Raw genomic sequence first — 17,446 nt, forward strand, 5'->3', positions numbered from 1 at the left:
AGATGCAACTCTAAACATGTTTCTAACGAATAATAACTATTTAGGGGATATGAAACGTTATTTATGCAGATCAATTTGTGATCTTTTAGTTATAGACAAAAAGATTTACAAATTCTATAAAAATTTCTGCTCACCTCTTCTTTGTTCTTTGAGGATTGTAACAATTTAGTGCAGAATTTTGCAATCAAAGTTCATCTTATTCTAAAAGATATTCACCCTTAATCTCTTACACATTATAGTGGAATAATAAAACCTTAAGGAAAGTGAGTTGTAATGACGCCTTGATTTGAAGACTTCTCATTAGTTTTGCAGTCATTTTATAGTATTCTCTTTGTTGTTGTTCCAACACCTATTCTCCAATATCCGGATCTGTTATTAACTCAAGAGTAAACCTACCTGTACAGGCTCTGTAGTCCTGAATTCATATTGATCTGTTAACTCTGTACAGTGTCCCTTTCAACATAACTTAGTGAAAATTAACCAAAAAAAGAAAACGAAAATTGATCCGTCATCCTAACAATTCACGACTATTCTTAGCCCTTATGCATCTCCAGCCTCAAGCTCTTCTAGCAGTTTACGACTTTTTGCAGACATGAGATGAAGTCCATTTTGATCCACATCTGTAGCAGAATTCATAGCTGCAGCGACAAGTGATGTGAATACAACCCTCGATTTTTTCCACGTGCATTTTGCAACTAGGACATTTCTGCCAGCTTTTCTTCTTAGCGAGTAGCTTGAACAGACCATCATCCTTTCCTCCCTTCTTGGCATTCAGCTTCTGGAACTCCTTGCATTTAAATTCTGAATGCCATGGCACATGACATTGTGCACAGAATGATCTCCGGCATGCAGGACACTTTATCTCCTTTATGACTTCCCCAGAATCGTGTATCAACATGGCTGAACAATCACGGAAAGGACAGAACAATTTCTGAGAGTTGGGGATCAATGACTGACATAGGAACTCATCCCACTTAACCAGGACATCTTTCGGGATCATCAGCCTACATATGTTAAAATCTAATGTTGCCTTGCAATCTGCTCCTGGACAACTAATGATTTTCAAGTTGTCTTGGATCTTTGCCACAATATGCTGACTTGTGCATTCATAACAAAACGAATGGTCACAAGTATCATTTCTGAACATCTCCCAACTTTCTTTAGCTTCCATACATATTCCACAGAAGATTTGGGATGCATTATCCACATCATTATCAATCTTGACTTGCCTTGAATCCACGTCTTCTATCCTTCCTTGGCTAGATGAAGATGCAGTACTTGCAGTATCAGAAGAGAGAGAGGCTAGCAAAACTTCCTGGATCTGCAATTCCATCGAGTACTTGGAATCTGAAAAATGAAAACCCACCATTTTTTTCTACCATACAACCGAAAACAAGTCAAAGAATCAAATAACAGAAACTAAATTGCTTGCAGAAAAAATATTGTTCCTTTCTCAGCTTATCCTTTCACTATCTTCCTGTCATTTCAATTGAAGAGAAAGAAAGCAACAAAAGGCTGGTGGAGTGGTAAGCTTTTGTGCATAAGAACCAACAACAAGTAACACTTTGCAAACAACATTAAAAAGCATCTGATACAGGAGATTGCAGTTTTGCATACGGCAATAAACCTGACATTGTTTCTGCCTCTCATTACATGGACAAACCATAACCACTGAAGGCAAATGTAGATGCAGCTGAAATTTCATAAAAAGACTAAATCAAAGGCATAACCTTCAAATTCAACAAGCTAAATTTAAACTTCCTCCATCGAGGCATTTTTAATGAGGGAGCTGATTATAGTGAAAGCTGAAGCTGGCTGATGAGGCAAAGAAAAAAAATTGGCTCCCTGAATTGGTTTTTGAGCAAACACTTGCAAGCAGGATTTTAATAGGTGATTGTAGCTCTGGTTCATAAAATTGCAAATTCCTGTTTGTGATCCATCATCCTCACCCTCCACCACCCCCCACCACCACCACCAAAAGCACAAATAACGTTATCAAATCATAAGTATCCTAGAATAGCGAGCATTTCATTTTACTGCATTGTAGTACTAAAAGTTGTTCAAAGCCTTCATCCTTTTGAAAATACAGCTCACGTCACGGTACTTAATCTCGGTCATGTCCTTTAAACAGACTGTGATTCTAAGACAAAAAATTTGTAGCTAGCAAAACAAAACTGCAAAAGTACATCCCCACTGACAAGTTTTGCTGCAAGGCAGTACTTTGTTCTAGATAGTACAAAAATTACCAAGAACAGAACATATAAAGATCATAACAGGAAATAACAAAGAAAAGGGAAAAAAATTGAAGCTGCGAAATTGTACCATCAACAACCAAATTCACCTACAAACCATGGGAATAAGCACAGAAATTTAAAAAAAAAAAATCCATTTTTGTGTTTTAATTTTTCAAGAATGAATTAAAAGTATCACTTAAGTCCCAAAACAGAAGAACAAATTAAATGATACCATCAAACACATGGTTCCCATTATATTTCCGGTGCAAAGTTTCCGAGGGGTCTCCAGCAGGGACCTTCTTGATTGTCTTCTTCTTCTGCACATTTTTGTTAGAAAAAAGAAGCCACACGGGTGCCGTGGCAGCTAGAAGGAAGAAGATGAAGGGGATGGACCAAATAAAGATCGTCTGCAGGTATAGGGAAACGCCGAAGTTGGACAACATCTGCCGGAAATTGCTGACGTTAGAGTGGATTGAACTGAGCAGAGCGTAGTAGCTGTCCATAGTGAAGACTTCGAGCAGCAGTTTTGCACAGAATATTTTCGGAATTGGGAGTCCCAATGTTTACAAGAGGGGAGTTTTGGCTGTAATCTCTACTATCATTTAATTAGTGGCAAGTTTCCGTAAAAAAGAAAAAATAAATAAAGGTAAACCTTGTGCTAAATAAATGCCAAGAATTCCAATCCCAATAATTGAATTATTTAATTAATGAGGTATATTACACTAAACAAGCACTAGAAACATGTTCTTAAAGAGAAACAAGCACTAGAAACATTTTCTTAAATAGAAATATTTACCTATTGTACAATTAAATGACTAGATTCTTTTTTGGGAAATAGCTAACTAGATTCTAAAGCTAGGATCTTGTTTTTTTTTTTTTCCTAAATGGCCTTTTGTTCTTTTCAACTTCTAAATTTGTTTTTTCCTTTAGATAGATTTTTCCTTTTTTTTTGGTTCAAAGGGACGCTCCAAACAAAAAATGTGAGAGAATTTGATAGTCGAATCACAGGTATCGTGCTAGGGGCGGCAATTCGGGTCCAAATCAGGTTGGGGAATCGGGTCTGACCCGACCCGTCAGAAAATTTATTGACCCGAACCTGACCCGTCAACCCGTGACAGGTCAGGTATATTGATCCGAACCCGAAAATTTCAGGTTGGCGGGTCGACCCGAAATTTAATTTTAATTTATTAATTTATCACTGTAATTTCTAATAAAATTAATTTCTCACAAAACTAATTACATAATCAAGTAATAAAAATTTAAATAAATAATTCCAAACCAAATCTAAAATAAATTAAACACCGTAAAAGTGTTTTATCCCAAACAAAATATAAAATAAATTAAAACAGTATAAAAGTAAAAAATAATATAATATATTATTTGTCCAAATATAATAATTTCAACTTCACACAAATTAAATAAATTCATTTACGATTAAATAATTAATGCCTTTGAAAAAAAGAATAACTTAGTTTAGTTAGATAAAATTATTTTTATGTTTATTAAATTTTTTTAATTTATAAACGGGTCATATCGGGTCATATCAGGTCACCACGAATTGACCCGAAATTGACCTGTTTTCTTTTCGGGTTCATCGGGTTCAACCCGATTCTGACCCAAATTCCCGAAACCTCAACTCAAACCCATTAATTTCATGTTAGGTTCGTGTCGTGTTTTCAAGTCGTGTCGAAAATTGCCACCCCTAGGTATCATGATCACTTGACTAATGTTTTTAATAGTTAGGTTGAATCTTGATGGCCTTTTATATAGATTTCGTAATTTGTCTTTCAGATGTACATGGATTTAGCTATTATTACATGATATTAATATCATGTTTATGAGGAAGTTACAAGTCACAATAGTACTTGTCTGATAATGAAGGCCACAAAACTAAGGTCTTAATCGAAACATCACCTAACAACCTGTGGTGGGTACCATGATTCAGAAAGTAGTTGTCCATCATGATAATGGCTGGAAAAAGCAAACTATCATCAACAGTAATAAATTCCCCTAATCAAAGTCAAATTTCAAAGAACTTAAATAATAATAATAATAAAAAAAAAGGCTGTGACTTGTTAGAGAAGGAAACTTCTGCAAAAAAGGAATGATATGTGACATCAATTCAAAGTTAATTAGAATTGTGAAGTATTAGAGGTCAAGGTTAACTAATAATTAAAGACTTAAGAGTACACATCCTGTCCTTGCATCATGTGGCATTAGGCATATCAAAGACCGCAGAAACACAAGTAGTCGTATAATTATTTTCTAGGAGGGAAAATCGTCCAAAACATCTCTCACATTTTATAAAATAATTTTTTTCGTCCCTCACTTTTAAAAGTGTAATTTTATGTCATTTACATATTTACATCGGTCAAATTTAGTCCCTAATTAGGTTTCCGATCATTTTTTGGCCGGAATCCATTATGTGCAAGGCACGTGATCATTTTTGAAGGGTAAATTTGTCAAATTATATTTTACATAATCTGATTTATAGTCCTCCACATTTTATAAAATACCCTCACATTTTATAAAATGATTTTTTTCATCCCTCACATTTCACAAAATGAATTTCTCCATCCCTCACATTTCAAAAAATGAATATTTAAATCCCTCACTAATTCATTTTGAAATGAAAAATTCATTTTTAGAAATGTGAGGGATGGAGAAATTCATTTTGTGAAATGTGAGGGATGAAAAAATTATTTTATAAAATGTGAGGGACGAAAAAATTTGTTTTATAAAATGTGGAGAACTATAGATGAGATTATGTAAAACATAATTTGATAAATTTATCCTTCAAAAATAATCACGTGCCTTGCACGTAATGGATTCCGGCCAAAAAATGATCGGAAACCTAGTTAGGGACTAAATTTGATCGATGTGAATATGTAAAGGATATAAAATTACACTTTTAAAAATAAGGGATAAAAAAAATCATTTTATAAAATATGATGGACGTTTTAGACGATTTTCCCTTTCCAGAAACAGTTCAATTAAGGAAGAAGAATCTCTTGTGCGAAAGAGTAAAAAGCAGAAAACAAACAAGAAGGAAGAAAAGGGGAAAAGAACAAAAACGAGGAACAGAGAAGAAAAAGAGTCCCAAACGTATAAGTAGAACTAATTTTCACGTGTTTGGTTTGGTAAGACGTTGCATCTGCCATTTATCCGAAACCAGAGTCTCAGAGCAGCCAGGACTCGCAAAATAATTACATCAGATTTTAATGAACGAAACTTCTTTTATTGGGTTGTGAATTGATGACTGGTGCAACTGCTTTACCAAAATTGCAACTGTTGCGAATATGAAAGAGCCAAAGCTGAGTTGCTGGAATTATATATATATGTATATATATATATATATATATATATATATATATATGGTACAGATTTATAGGTATTTTTTACAAAAAGAAAAGAAGGTACGTTGAACAAACTGCACCCTCAAATGAATATAATAAAAATGCACCCCCAAATATTACATGTTTCTCACTTTCCCCTACTCCTCTTGGTCTGGTTAGGTTAATTTTCAGCTGTCAAACTTTGCAGCTTTACCCAATTCGATGCTGATCAACTATGAAAAGTACAATCTAGTCATCATTTCAGATGGATGTGTTGCACATTTGCACGAAAATAACATATGTGCCTTGATAAAATGTATTAATACTTTGGCTAAACCTGTGATGATGAAAAGACAACTATATAATTTTCATAACAAATATACAAGGAAAATCCTTTTCTAAACGATATACGACTTACATGTAAAACATTTAATCAATGATGGCTCATTTCCTAGGCATATCATATTTTTTAAAGTTGCTTTTTTGTAAAATTGTTTACAACGTACTTCACGTTTTGTCAAATGAATATTTTCGTCATTTACTTTTAAAAAACTGATCTTATGTCCTTATCTAAATCAAGTTGTAAAATTTGATTCAAATCTAAATTTTTGACTATTTTTTAGTCTGAATCCAATGCATAACAGGCACATAATCATTTTTTAAGTGTAAAAACATTCAATCCCATATTTTGTTATACAAATTACCCACCTCATATTCCTTTTCATGTTTGTGGATAAACAAATGACCCGACCCACAATCATTTTTACTCTTAAAATACTAAGATTTGATCTTTTTACACCTAAAAAAATGATTACATCCGGATCATATGATAGATTCAGGCTAAAAAATGATCGAAAACCTAGGTTAACGACAAATTTGACTCAATTGATTTTTAAAGTGATGTACAATAGTATTTTAAAAATAATGGATAAAAATAATGCACGAATGTTTTGAACGATTTTTCTAACTCTAAATATAAATATGCGAAAACTATCTTTTGTGGACAAATGCGCGGAAGATTTACATGCCAAAGTCCAGAAGCCTCTACGACGATGGTCTACTTTGTTGTAACCAAGCCCAATTACCTATCCTTTACAGACCGACAACACAAAGCCCAATTGAATTTACTAGATCAGTTTGTGGATTTTATGGAGCCTATTTTGGTATTCTTTTTTTTTTTTTAGGGTAACAATAATATTTTTATAATTTAATATATCCTAATTTATCGAGAAGGGAGTCTAAAGAGACTGTATATAAGGGTAATAGGAAAGGATGTTCTAGCATATCGTTTAAATTTTTTTCACTGTAGGTAAGGCAAATGGGGTTCAAACCCATGTAGTTCAAAAAGGGATTTAGTCCCTTTTTAGTGATTACTGAACCAAAACTCAGTGTTTTATTTCGATATTCATCAGGCTATAAACTAACAGAGAACTATTCTATATTCCTTTTGGGAAATGTTACTAGCAATTCTAAAAATGTCTAACACTCCATCCCTTTTTATACTTTCAAAGGGAGGATGGAGTGTTAGAGATTTTTTTTTTTTAATGCTAATATCATTTTTTTTGTCTTAATTTTGGAAGGCTTGCAGCCAATTTACATGATTGTCTACACCCCCGATCTCTTTGTCTGAATTCTCGTCCTTCGTAGTTGAATACTCGAATTTATTAATGTTTTGATTCTTGAATGTGGGTGGTGCTGCTTCTTGGGAGGTTCCACTTAGAATTTCTCCGGATTAAATGTTTCAAGTTTAATTAACCATTTTAAGCTTTTATTCTAGGTGCTTGAGCGAGATAAATAGCTAGGTTCCATCTTTCCTCTCACATTTGATTAGTCATGAAAATTGTAAATTGCAAATCCCTCAGTCTACCGTAAGCACATTGTCATGTTTTTCTAATCTGACATGGATATGTATACCTTGAACAAGAGAGTTGCTATCTTATGGTCGTTGAAAAACGTTGGTTCTCAACTTGATTTTCATGTTATGAGTTAATCACAAGAACTCCCCCTACGGTCAGATATGTAGTTTATCCTCTAAATTTTATTTTTTTTCCTTAATTACTTTACCCTCTAAGAGACAAAATTATCCCTCTATTTTTAAATTAATTTTATTTTTAAATTTTCATTTTTGAGCAACTCTATCAATTAGTTATTGAGATTATTTTTTTAAAAAAAAAATTTTGAGCTCAAGAGAGAACTCTAAGCTCTATAATAAGGAATGAAGAAAAGGCGTTCAAGTATAGAACTCACAATCACCTTGCTAATATTTCTATCAATTGAGTTGGGTGTTGATCAAAGTTGAAATATATTTTTGATTGATTGCATTTAGTAAATTGTACTCTCAAGGTATGTAAAATCCTTGTTCATGTTGCTCGAGTTCACACATATTGAAAAATAAAATACCCGAATATTTTGATGAATTTCATCAGCGTTCACACATGTTATAACAATAGAAGCTCATATTGAAATTGTTTTCTAGATCCCAACTAAAGTCAAAGTCATCTCTGAGTCAACTATCGCTCGTTTGCATTATTATTTTTTAGAATTTTTGTAAAAAATATATACTATAATAATTTGATATATATATATATATATATATATGAGGTAAAAAAAATGATTACAAATATATTTACGAAAACGTAAACATTTTTTTTGGAAGAAAATGGCAATTCAAACATGAACATGCATTTTTCCCACGATACATGCAAAGACTGATTATAATCAAGACCTTCACAACCCACGTCAATTAGCATAGGAATCTTGCCAAGTGCACAAAAATAAGAGGAACCAATTCCAAACTAATTACCGCGCTGAACTTTTCCACATTTATCTTTCGCCTATATAAACTTGTTTTTCCTGCAACAAACCATGCAGATCAAGTTCATTACCTAACATCCTCTAATATTGCTAATAGTAACTCAAATATTTCTTTCCTATCTTGAAATACCAGTACTTCTTCTTCAACATTAGATTCCACCCGGCCAAATCATCAGCCACCATGGCTGATTGTCGGGATTTCCATCTCATAATAATTTCTGCACTTGATCTCTGAAAGATGTCCGACATTTTGGAGAGATGAAAGATTGTGCAAAGGTTTTGATCAGTCGAAACTCAGAAGGTTTAGAGTGGTATACTACTGTGGACAAGCAAGGACAGACCGACCCTAATTGGTACACTCCTGTCCACTGCTTAATCCCTGAGGATGCTGTCCAGCAGGCGGGTCAACGAGATAAACTAAAACTTGTCATCAAATATTTTGGTGAAGTGAACATATTTTTGAAGGAACTTTTTGATGAACAGGAGGAAGAAGAAAAGGAAGAATATTGAATGAGCTTTTGTTCTCATGCTTGCAGCTATTATTGAAAGTCGAGCTAATGTTTTGATTCGATTTGTGTCTCCCCGTTGATGAACCTGGTTTCGATAGGCTGTTTAGGCTGTTTGATGTTTTGACTTCTAAACGAAGAGGTAATATGTTCAGAGAATACCGCAGTTATTGCATTAACACATTCAGTTTCCCTCTTTTGGCTCATCCTACATTTCAGAGAAGGATTATCAAGAGTGCCAAAATATACAAGTTTACGGGGATCTGTCGATTTAAAGGCTGTAACTTTGTGAATTGATCATGGCTCTTTAGAGGATTCCTCAACATTTCTCTCCCCAATCAGGAATAACTATATGGGAAGTTACGAAATCAACAACCACAGCGACACATCCACTAGAAAGCTACGTTTAGAGACTTCAAAAGCTACAACAAAAGTGGAGTTTCTTCGATTTTCCACGTTGAGAAGTAGTATTAAAATAAGCAAGAACGTATTACCACCCGGCATTTCTCTGAGAAACAACTAATCAACAAATTTTTAGCCCACTTGAGCACAATTTATAAAATTCCTTAGGCCCAAATTAGAAGATTGAATCCTCTTTGCAACAATTAAATTCTCAGTTTCTCCGTCTCTCGTGGCTCACTAGGCAATTGCCTTTTTTTTTTTTTCTTGCTTTAACGCTTCATGGATTTTGGTACTGACATCAACCATAGCTAAGCAGTCTCAGTCTTTTTGCTCTATTGAAGAGGTCCCTCTCAAGGTGTGTCTTGTCAAGTTAGCTGGTCTAGGGAGTGCCAATTCGATTTCTCGTACTACACTGAAATTGGTTGCAAATTGCAAGAAGCTGGGGTGCATTGAGAATATTGACATCTCTGAATGGTTAGTCGATTTTGGGCCCTTATAGGCCATTGGAAGTTTTTAACACTTGATGATACTTTGTTGATCAATAATGAGCTTCCGCATTCTAATTTATGGATGCTACATTTGGATTGAATAATTTGACGAAGGATTTGAATCAAATCCTTCATGTTGCTTGGATCATTTGGACGGGGTTTGGATTTGTTATCCACCAATTACTTAAATACATTTGAACACTAAAATAATTGACGGATTACAAATTCAAGTACCTCCCAAGTCATCCAAACTACTTAGAGGGATTTGAGAGGAATTTAAACTTTTACTCAAATCCCTCAATCCAAACGCACAAGTCTGTTAAACGAGCCAAAATTGTGTTCATCTATAATATACTCCTAGTACGAACTTCCCAGTACTTGCTCCACCTAGAATTGAAAGCCAACCAGCCAGAGTCAAAGTGGGACGAAATTGATTACTGGAGGTGGAGGGAGAGGAATGGGAGAGGGAGGGCATCAACCACCAATCATCCATTTTGACACTGAATGCTATAATCAAAGATGCAATCTCATATTCCGGGTTCGTAGGAGAAGTAAGAAAATCCTAACACATGGCCAAGACGCTACCTGGAAGTGGAACTATATGCACGCAGCAATGCCCTCCGGCATTATAGTGAAGTGGAACCAATTTCTACATTTTCTGTTTTAGGAGGGTGGTAAGAAAATCAAGAAGACACTGGCAAAGTCTGCATTCTTGTAGAAAAAGAGAAAATTTGTCACTTTAAAAGTCATAACCAGATTTGCTGCAGCAACTTGCAAAGTTATTTACTCCAGCAGACCTTACCAAAGTTTGAACAGCATCAGGATAAACGCAATACCCAAACAAACTACCAACAGGGGAATCCTCTGTTGAGATCAACTACTTAAATCTCTAACAGGAGTACAGTACATGGACCTTTTGTAAACAGCAGCAGCAGCTCAGTAACCTCAGTTCTTGGCTTTGATGGAATTATTTTCCTTGATCCTTGCTCGATTGTCCAGTTTGACAAAACGTTTTAGGTCCTCGTAAGGAAGAGTTTCCAGGTCTTTCCTTCTTAGCTCACTGAGTGCTGGGCGTTTATCAAGCAGGTGTGACAGCCATTCAGGATACTCCGAGTCTGGCAAGATCTTCGGGTCTGCTCCATCCTTGAGAATATTGGCACCAACAACCGTAGTGGATTTCACTTCTTTGCTAAGGGTTGATTCCTTTGGAGCATCAGCAGCGCCTTTAGAACCCTTCTTTGCTTTCCCACTCCCAGCAGAAAATGTTCGGCAGCCCCCTACTCCAAGTACCTCCTTGGGGACCCCGGCACTTCTAAATGCTCTAAGACAATTACCGGCCATGACTTTTCCTGTTCCACCAGCCAGCCACAATTATTACAAAGATCAACGAAGCTGGTCCATGCTTTACACCTTTTTTTTTCTTTTGGTGCTATACATATTTAGTATTTCTTTACATTATCCCCTTAATCTATAATGATGTTTAACCTCTAAAACAAATTGGACAATGGTTACTTATTCAAGAAGCTAATAAAGTATTTGTGAAAACCATCAATCACTCACTGTATAATACACCAATCGTGATCAACTAGAAATGCATTACCAAAAAAGAAAACGAATTCATAATAAAAAAGATTCGCTATAGAGGTGAGCGGATGAGGAGATTGAAACTCACAAGTTATATCCGATTCAGCTGAGTCGCCACCAGAACTTGGCTGGCTGCACCGAGAACGATGCCCTACAAGGCGAGACTGAAGAATCGGCGGCAACTGGCCGTCGGAGGAATTAGGGGTAAGAGGGAAAAGATGCAGCCCAAAGGACCCGCTTCCACCGAAGATCAAATCGAGGAAACCTTTCTGCTTATTTAAAATTAATGGAAGGAGAACAGTAAACCCCATTGGATAAAAATTCAAGGCAAGAAAAATTTACCAAAACGATAAGAAGCAATTAATCTCCATACCAATCTTTAGCCCAAACTTGTCTCCTCAGAAACCGCTGCAAGAACCAGCCAGTGGGTGGGCGTGGGACAAAATGAGAAGGGGAAAAGGAGACGATGGAAGGACAAGTGGGCATGGGGCATTGGGTTAGTGGGCTTTAGTTGTTTGGCCATGTTTGTTAGAAAGGGTTTTTGGGTGGGCTTTTACAACTGGGCGGGCTGTGTAATTGATTTTTCTCAACCCAAAAAAACCAAAAAAAAATTGCATTGAAGGTTAGAATTGGAGGATTCCACTGAAAAATAATTAGAACTGACACACGCAAGTTGGTTTACTTGATAAGAATGAATTATTTCATCACAAAAGATCGATCGTGTATTGGTGAATAATTTGTAAGAATTTTGTAAACGACCTATGGTCTCGGGGCTAAACGTAGACACAGAGAATCCAAGTTCAAATTGTTTATTCGATTAATTTTTGGCTTATACATACTTGTTTTTGCTGCTAGAAACCATGAAGAAGTTCATAACCTACATCCATTATTAGTAGCAACTCAAAAATCAAGATTTCTTACACTTCTTCAAAAGCCACTCCTACTTTAACAGAGTCGCATTTTATAAATTTGATCCCTCCCCAAATTGGAGTTTCATGCGGCAGACGAGACTAACGGGTAAGTATAGGGGTCATGGAGCTATTACTGGATTGTAAAAGCTAGTGTAAGTGGAGGGCTTGCAGCAGAGATAATGCGCATGGCAAGTTCTTATGAGTTTGGTTGGCCATGTAAACTCAAAAGTAGGAAAAGACGTGATAGTGGGTTTTGTGATTGAAGAGTAATTTGGTCAAAAAATAAATTAAATAGAGTCAATAGAGCACTAGCGGCTAATTGCCTAATCGAGGAGCGCCGCTGTCCAGACCCTTCAAAAAGTCATAAAAACCTGCGAAATAGGGGTGAGATATTGAGCACTCGCCCTTGTGTTGTCCCGTTTTCCCCACTAAGATTTCGTCCTTGAACCAACTTCAGACATTGAACTTGGAGATTAGAATGTTGCTAGCGTATGATTATTCAAAAGTTACATGAGTGTTTGGATAGTATTATTTAAAGTAACTACTGTAACATTTTTTTTGGTATGTATTGCGTGTGAGATAAAAAGATAATAAAAAATATAAAAAGATAAATTGAAAAATGTATTTATAATTCAAATCAAATATTATTGGTAAAATTGAGCTATCCAAACACATATATTTAATCGAACCTGTATTTGATCTGTTTGTGAGAGGAAAGAAAAGATAAAAAAATGAAGAGCGCGAACATCTATATGCATTTTTAGGTGTGTTATAGATCCTTTTAGGGCTTCCATTTTGATGATGTATCATGGTACTTTTTTTTCAGAAACGATAACAATTGTATGAGCTATTCTATCTTAAACTACAAGAGAGGAAGAGTCTAAAGAGACTTATGTTAGGGATTAGCAAATATACAAACCTTACTAGACAAAAAATATGTTTTGGCGGGTGAAAATTGAACCCCCGCCTATAACTTGATGGCCACTGAGATGTGAACTTTCACCTACTGCCCAAGAAGGGACTCAAGTCCCTCCCTGGTGACCACTTCAATCAATGGTTGCGGTACTTGATTCATATCAAGGCTGTAATGCACCCAACGGGGTAGAAAAACTGAAAAATCTGCTGTGGGAATATGGGCTGCAACAATTATGCAGACTGGCGACCTGTGCATATAACAGCTGATATGAACCAAATTTCTAATTCAAAAGCGGGCCATTTTCTATGCCCCTAATCGCATTCTCTTTGTACAACAAGCAAGCATTTGGCAGTTTGGCCAAGCTTTCATCAGCTAACCATATGATACAATACAAAGGCTCTGGTTAATATGGTATATCATACAATACTTCTAGGGGGGCTTGAGTTACACCTTCTCATTCTCCTTCAATTCCTTCCTCATGATACTATCATCTTTACTGATAATAATCCCAACTAGTTTACAAGGTTCAGCATCTTCTAACATATGAACCACAGTCCTCATGGTAGGCCTTTGCACAGGTTGTCTGGCGGTGCAAAGAATGGCTATTTTCAAGACCTTTAAAGCCTCTTCTTTGTAACCATCTAAGATAGCCGAGTCCACAATACTCAACACGGTTTCTTTGCTCTTCAACTTGCTGCTTACCCAGCTGACTATGTCCTTGTTGTCCCCAAACTCTGGCTCAATCGGCCTTTTACCCGTTACGAGCTCCATTAGGACGACTCCGAAGCTGTAAACATCACTTTTTTCATTCACTTTGTGAGTGTAACCGTATTCTGCATAACAGAAACAATGGCTCAAAATTAGATCCAGTTCAAACCCAAGAAATGGATTAGGAAATTAGCACTAAATGAACGCGAAAATTTACTCACCGGGGGCAATATAACCATGCGTTCCTGCAATAACATGGGTGGAATCTTTGGTTGCGTTGGCCTGAACAATCTTTGCTAGCCCAAAATCAGCAATTCTTGGCTTGAGATCCTCATCCAGCAAAATATTACTGGACTTGACATCGCGATGAATGACCGGCCGATCACAACCATGATGCAAGTATTCTAATCCTTTTGCTGCACCCAAAGCTATCTCATACCTAGAGTCCCAGTCAAGAGCCAACTTCTTACAAGTATGCAATCGATCCCACAAGCTCCCATTTGGCATATATTCATACACCAACAAGCTAGAATCCTCGCTACTTATGCTGCAGTATAATTTCACCACATTAACATGCCTTATAGAGCTCAATGTTTGGACCTCAGCATCAAATTCTGATGATTTGCTCCGGCGCTTTGTCAGCATAGGAGTAGTACTTTCCATCTTTTTCTTCCCACCAGAGTCCAAATTCCAAATATGCTTCACGGCCAATTCTATGCCATTTTCTAGTCTTATTCTGTACACATTTCCCGAACCACCTTTCCCTATTAAATTATCCTGATTGATTCCATCAAGAATGTTATCCTCCGTAAAGCTTAAAACATGGAATGACTTTAAATCCCATGAATCTTCCTTCCATGATCGATTACCGTCCTTCAAGCCCTTCTTTCTTAGGTACCAGAAACATGCTAGTGAAGCCAGCATGGCTACAATTCCCAGCGCCAGAATGCAAATTAGAAGCTCTCTGAGCTTCCCTGAAGCTTTAGAATCTGCCTTACATGGACGAAAATCCTTGAAGTTCTGGCCACAAAGACCGTGGTTTCCAGCAAAACTGCCATTGTAGGCCTCAATGGCGAGAGACTGAGGTAGGGGACCGCTTAAGCGATTATCAGCAAGATCAAGAAGGCTCAGCTTCAGCGAAGCCAAGCTCCCAGGAATTTGGCCAGAGATCTGATTGTTGGACAAGTTTAGAAAAGTCAGGGTCTGTAAAGATCCAAAAGACGCTGGAATATTACCTGTAAGGGAATTGTAAGCCAAACTAATAACATTGAGGGAGTCGCAAGAGCCCAAAGAGTCTGGAATGGAACCAGAAAACTTGTTGTTCTGGAGATAAAGATCGTCCAACTCCTTCAAGTCCCCAATTGTTGATGGAATCCCACCAGAAAATTGATTACTACTTAAATCAAGAGAAACCAGTTTAGAAGCCTTGGAAATTTCTGATGGCAATTCACCAGAGAATTGGTTATCAGAAAGAAGCAATTGAGCCAAAGATGTGGCATCTCCAACATCAGAAGTAACAGGACCTACCAATTGATTCATTGCCAAATCAATCATTCCAACGTTAGGTAGCCCCCATAAGCCTTTAGGAACCACCCCAGAAAGCAAATTCTTGCTGACCCTGAAACGAATTAAGGTCAAGCAATTTGCATAGGTTTCTGGGATTCCTCCGGTGAGGTTATTCTGGAGGAGTAGGAGCTGCGTCATGGCCCCTTTCTTGCACATGTCAGGTGGGATTGGACCTGTGAAGAAATTCTCAGATGCATCAATGAAATTGAAGTCCGACCAGGAGCCAAGACTCGGAGGAATCTGGCCTGTCAGCTTGTTCCTGTAAATGGAAAAATTCACCAGATTCCTAAACTCCCCCAGCTCTGCCGGCAATTCTCCAGTTAGCTCATTCTCAAAGAGCTGTAAACTCGTCAATTTCGTCAAAAACCTTACTTCTGAAAGGTCACCAGAAAGATGATTGGAGGAAGCATCAAAACGCTGTAGATTGCTTAAATTTCCGAACCCCACTGGTAATGGCCCGGTCAACTCATTCTCATAAAGTTCAAGCTGCCGCAAATTCTGAAGCTTCGTAATGTCCACCGGAATTTCACCAGAAAGATAGTTTTGGGACAATTCCAAGTTTCTAAGCTCAGTGAGTTTCCCAATTCCTGGTGGAATTTTCCCTTCAATGCTACAATTGGATAGATATAGTACATTCAGCTTGTTAAGCTTTACAACCCCAAGAGGAAACGGTGTCCTATCAAAAGGGTTGTCACCAAGGCTCAATGCAACAAGATTGGCCATGTTGTCAAGAGAATTCCAAGGAAAAGTACCAGAAAATCCGCTCAAATTCATGTACAAGTACATGAGTTGGCTCAGGGCCGAAATATCCGGTACAGAACCATAAAAGAAGTTGGTGCCCAAATCCAAGTATCTCAAATTCACACACTTGTTTAAGTCCTCTGTGACTTGTCCAGACAAAGAGTTGAACCCCAAAGAAAGCCTTTCCAATGATTTCAGCTGGCATATTGCAGCAAAAGGAACCTGGCCGCTCAGGTTCTGCTTGGAAAGTTCAATTTCTTTAACAAGTTTTGTGGCAGGGTCACAAGTGATTCCTGTGAAATTGCATGTAGGAATCTTAGCATCCCAGGAATCAAAAACAAAAGTGTTCGAGTTTTTTAAGGAAGTTTTGATGGTTAGGAGAGTTTGAAGCTCATCTGAGGTGGCTAATGAGAAAAGACAGAGGAGGAGGAAAAGGGTTGGGAGAAATGGCCGGGAAATTGGTCCCTCCGATGGCATGTTGGCCGGTGAATTTGGGTCGGCTGGCGGCGAAGAGAATGTTTGGTTTTCGTGGATATTGGACAGATAGGCTTTGAGTAAAAGCAATGCTTCTCGCAAGAGGGAGAGGGATTTAACAGATGGCGGTTTGCGGGGGTGTTCACACTCATCACTGTGGTGTTGTCTTTTTCCTTTGAAGATGACAACTTTTTGTTTTTCTTTTAGTAATTTTGTTGGGATTTTTTTTTAATTCCAGTAAAGTAATATAGTGGCAATCATAGTTTTTAGGTTCGCAATCCGGATAGTAAATGATCCTACGATCTTAATATTAAGAGTAACGATCCAACCTACGATCTTGATACGATTCTATTATTTTTAATAAATTAAATAGCAATTTTAGTATTTTGACTATATCTTTGTGTAAAAAACTCGAAATTGAGTATCGTTTGTTGCGTTGTAAACTATATTCAGAGTGCTTTAAATCCATGTAAATAATTAAGCCCAATTCCAAAGCTAGAAAATTTGATGAATCTTTAAATTTAACTCATATAATTCACTAAAGTGAATAAATGATCTTTGTTATAAGTTATCACATGGTGCTAGTGTTTTGTGTCTTTATTATAATAAATTAATATGGTTTAGAACCTTTAGAAATGAATTAACCTTAATTAACAATATAATTATATTGATTGCAGATGAATTACATTATTTGTTACTATATTTATGAATTGCAAACTTAAAAATTATAAATATGACAATTTATTATATTTTTTGTAGGATCTACC

At 36.6% G+C, this 17,446-nt stretch overlaps 3 protein-coding genes across 4 annotated transcripts; all 3 read right to left on the minus strand.

The window, feature by feature from the left end:
• Positions 1 to 352: 352 nt before the first annotated feature.
• On the minus strand, positions 353 to 2,825 carry LOC113711144 (uncharacterized). The gene is made up of 2 exons (XM_027234320.2): positions 2,467 to 2,825; positions 353 to 1,347 (listed from the first exon to the last, which is right to left on the minus strand). The coding sequence occupies exons 1-2, from the start codon at positions 2,735 to 2,737 to the stop codon at positions 575 to 577; spliced, it is 1,044 nt and encodes a 347-aa protein (XP_027090121.1). The 5' UTR covers positions 2,738 to 2,825; the 3' UTR covers positions 353 to 574.
• Positions 2,826 to 10,488: 7,663 nt separating this feature from the next.
• On the minus strand, positions 10,489 to 11,863 carry LOC113710995 (uncharacterized). Of its 2 annotated transcripts, XR_003453055.2 has the most exons (3): positions 11,737 to 11,863; positions 11,452 to 11,632; positions 10,489 to 11,128 (listed from the first exon to the last, which is right to left on the minus strand). XR_003453055.2 is itself a non-coding variant. In XM_072067943.1 (2 exons), the coding sequence occupies exon 2, from the start codon at positions 11,118 to 11,120 to the stop codon at positions 10,725 to 10,727; it is 396 nt and encodes a 131-aa protein (XP_071924044.1). In that variant the 5' UTR covers positions 11,121 to 11,128; positions 11,452 to 11,591; the 3' UTR covers positions 10,489 to 10,724. The 2 variants fall into 2 exon arrangements, 1 of the variants encoding a protein (XP_071924044.1); XM_072067943.1 differs by lacking the exon at positions 11,737 to 11,863 and having other exon boundaries at positions 11,452 to 11,591.
• Positions 11,864 to 13,453: 1,590 nt separating this feature from the next.
• On the minus strand, positions 13,454 to 16,875 carry LOC113712508 (receptor-like protein kinase 7). Its single transcript, XM_027235980.2, has 2 exons — positions 14,120 to 16,875; positions 13,454 to 14,023 (listed from the first exon to the last, which is right to left on the minus strand). Exons 1-2 carry the CDS (start codon positions 16,680 to 16,682, stop codon positions 13,635 to 13,637), a joined length of 2,952 nt encoding a protein of 983 aa, XP_027091781.1. The 5' UTR covers positions 16,683 to 16,875; the 3' UTR covers positions 13,454 to 13,634.
• Positions 16,876 to 17,446: the final 571 nt, after the last annotated feature.

Source organism: Coffea arabica, chromosome 10e (genome assembly GCF_036785885.1).
Source record: "Coffea arabica cultivar ET-39 chromosome 10e, Coffea Arabica ET-39 HiFi, whole genome shotgun sequence".
Classification (NCBI taxonomy): domain Eukaryota; kingdom Viridiplantae; phylum Streptophyta; class Magnoliopsida; order Gentianales; family Rubiaceae; genus Coffea; species Coffea arabica.

Bases quoted from the DNA above. Each gene is read 5' to 3' on its own strand.
- LOC113711144 (XM_027234320.2), bottom strand. From the start codon at position 2,737: ATGGACAGCTACTACGCTCTGCTCAGTTCAATCCACTCTAACGTCAGC. The intron at 1,348-2,466 runs GTATCATTTAAT...TTCATTTTTCAG, and splicing joins TGGGAACCATGTGTTTGATG to ATTCCAAGTACTCGATGGAA.
- LOC113710995 (XM_072067943.1), bottom strand. From the start codon at position 11,120: ATGGCCGGTAATTGTCTTAGAGCATTTAGAAGTGCCGGGGTCCCCAAG.
- LOC113712508 (XM_027235980.2), bottom strand. From the start codon at position 16,682: ATGCCATCGGAGGGACCAATTTCCCGGCCATTTCTCCCAACCCTTTTC. The intron at 14,024-14,119 runs GTGAGTAAATTT...TCTGTTATGCAG, and splicing joins GCATGGTTATATTGCCCCCG to AATACGGTTACACTCACAAA.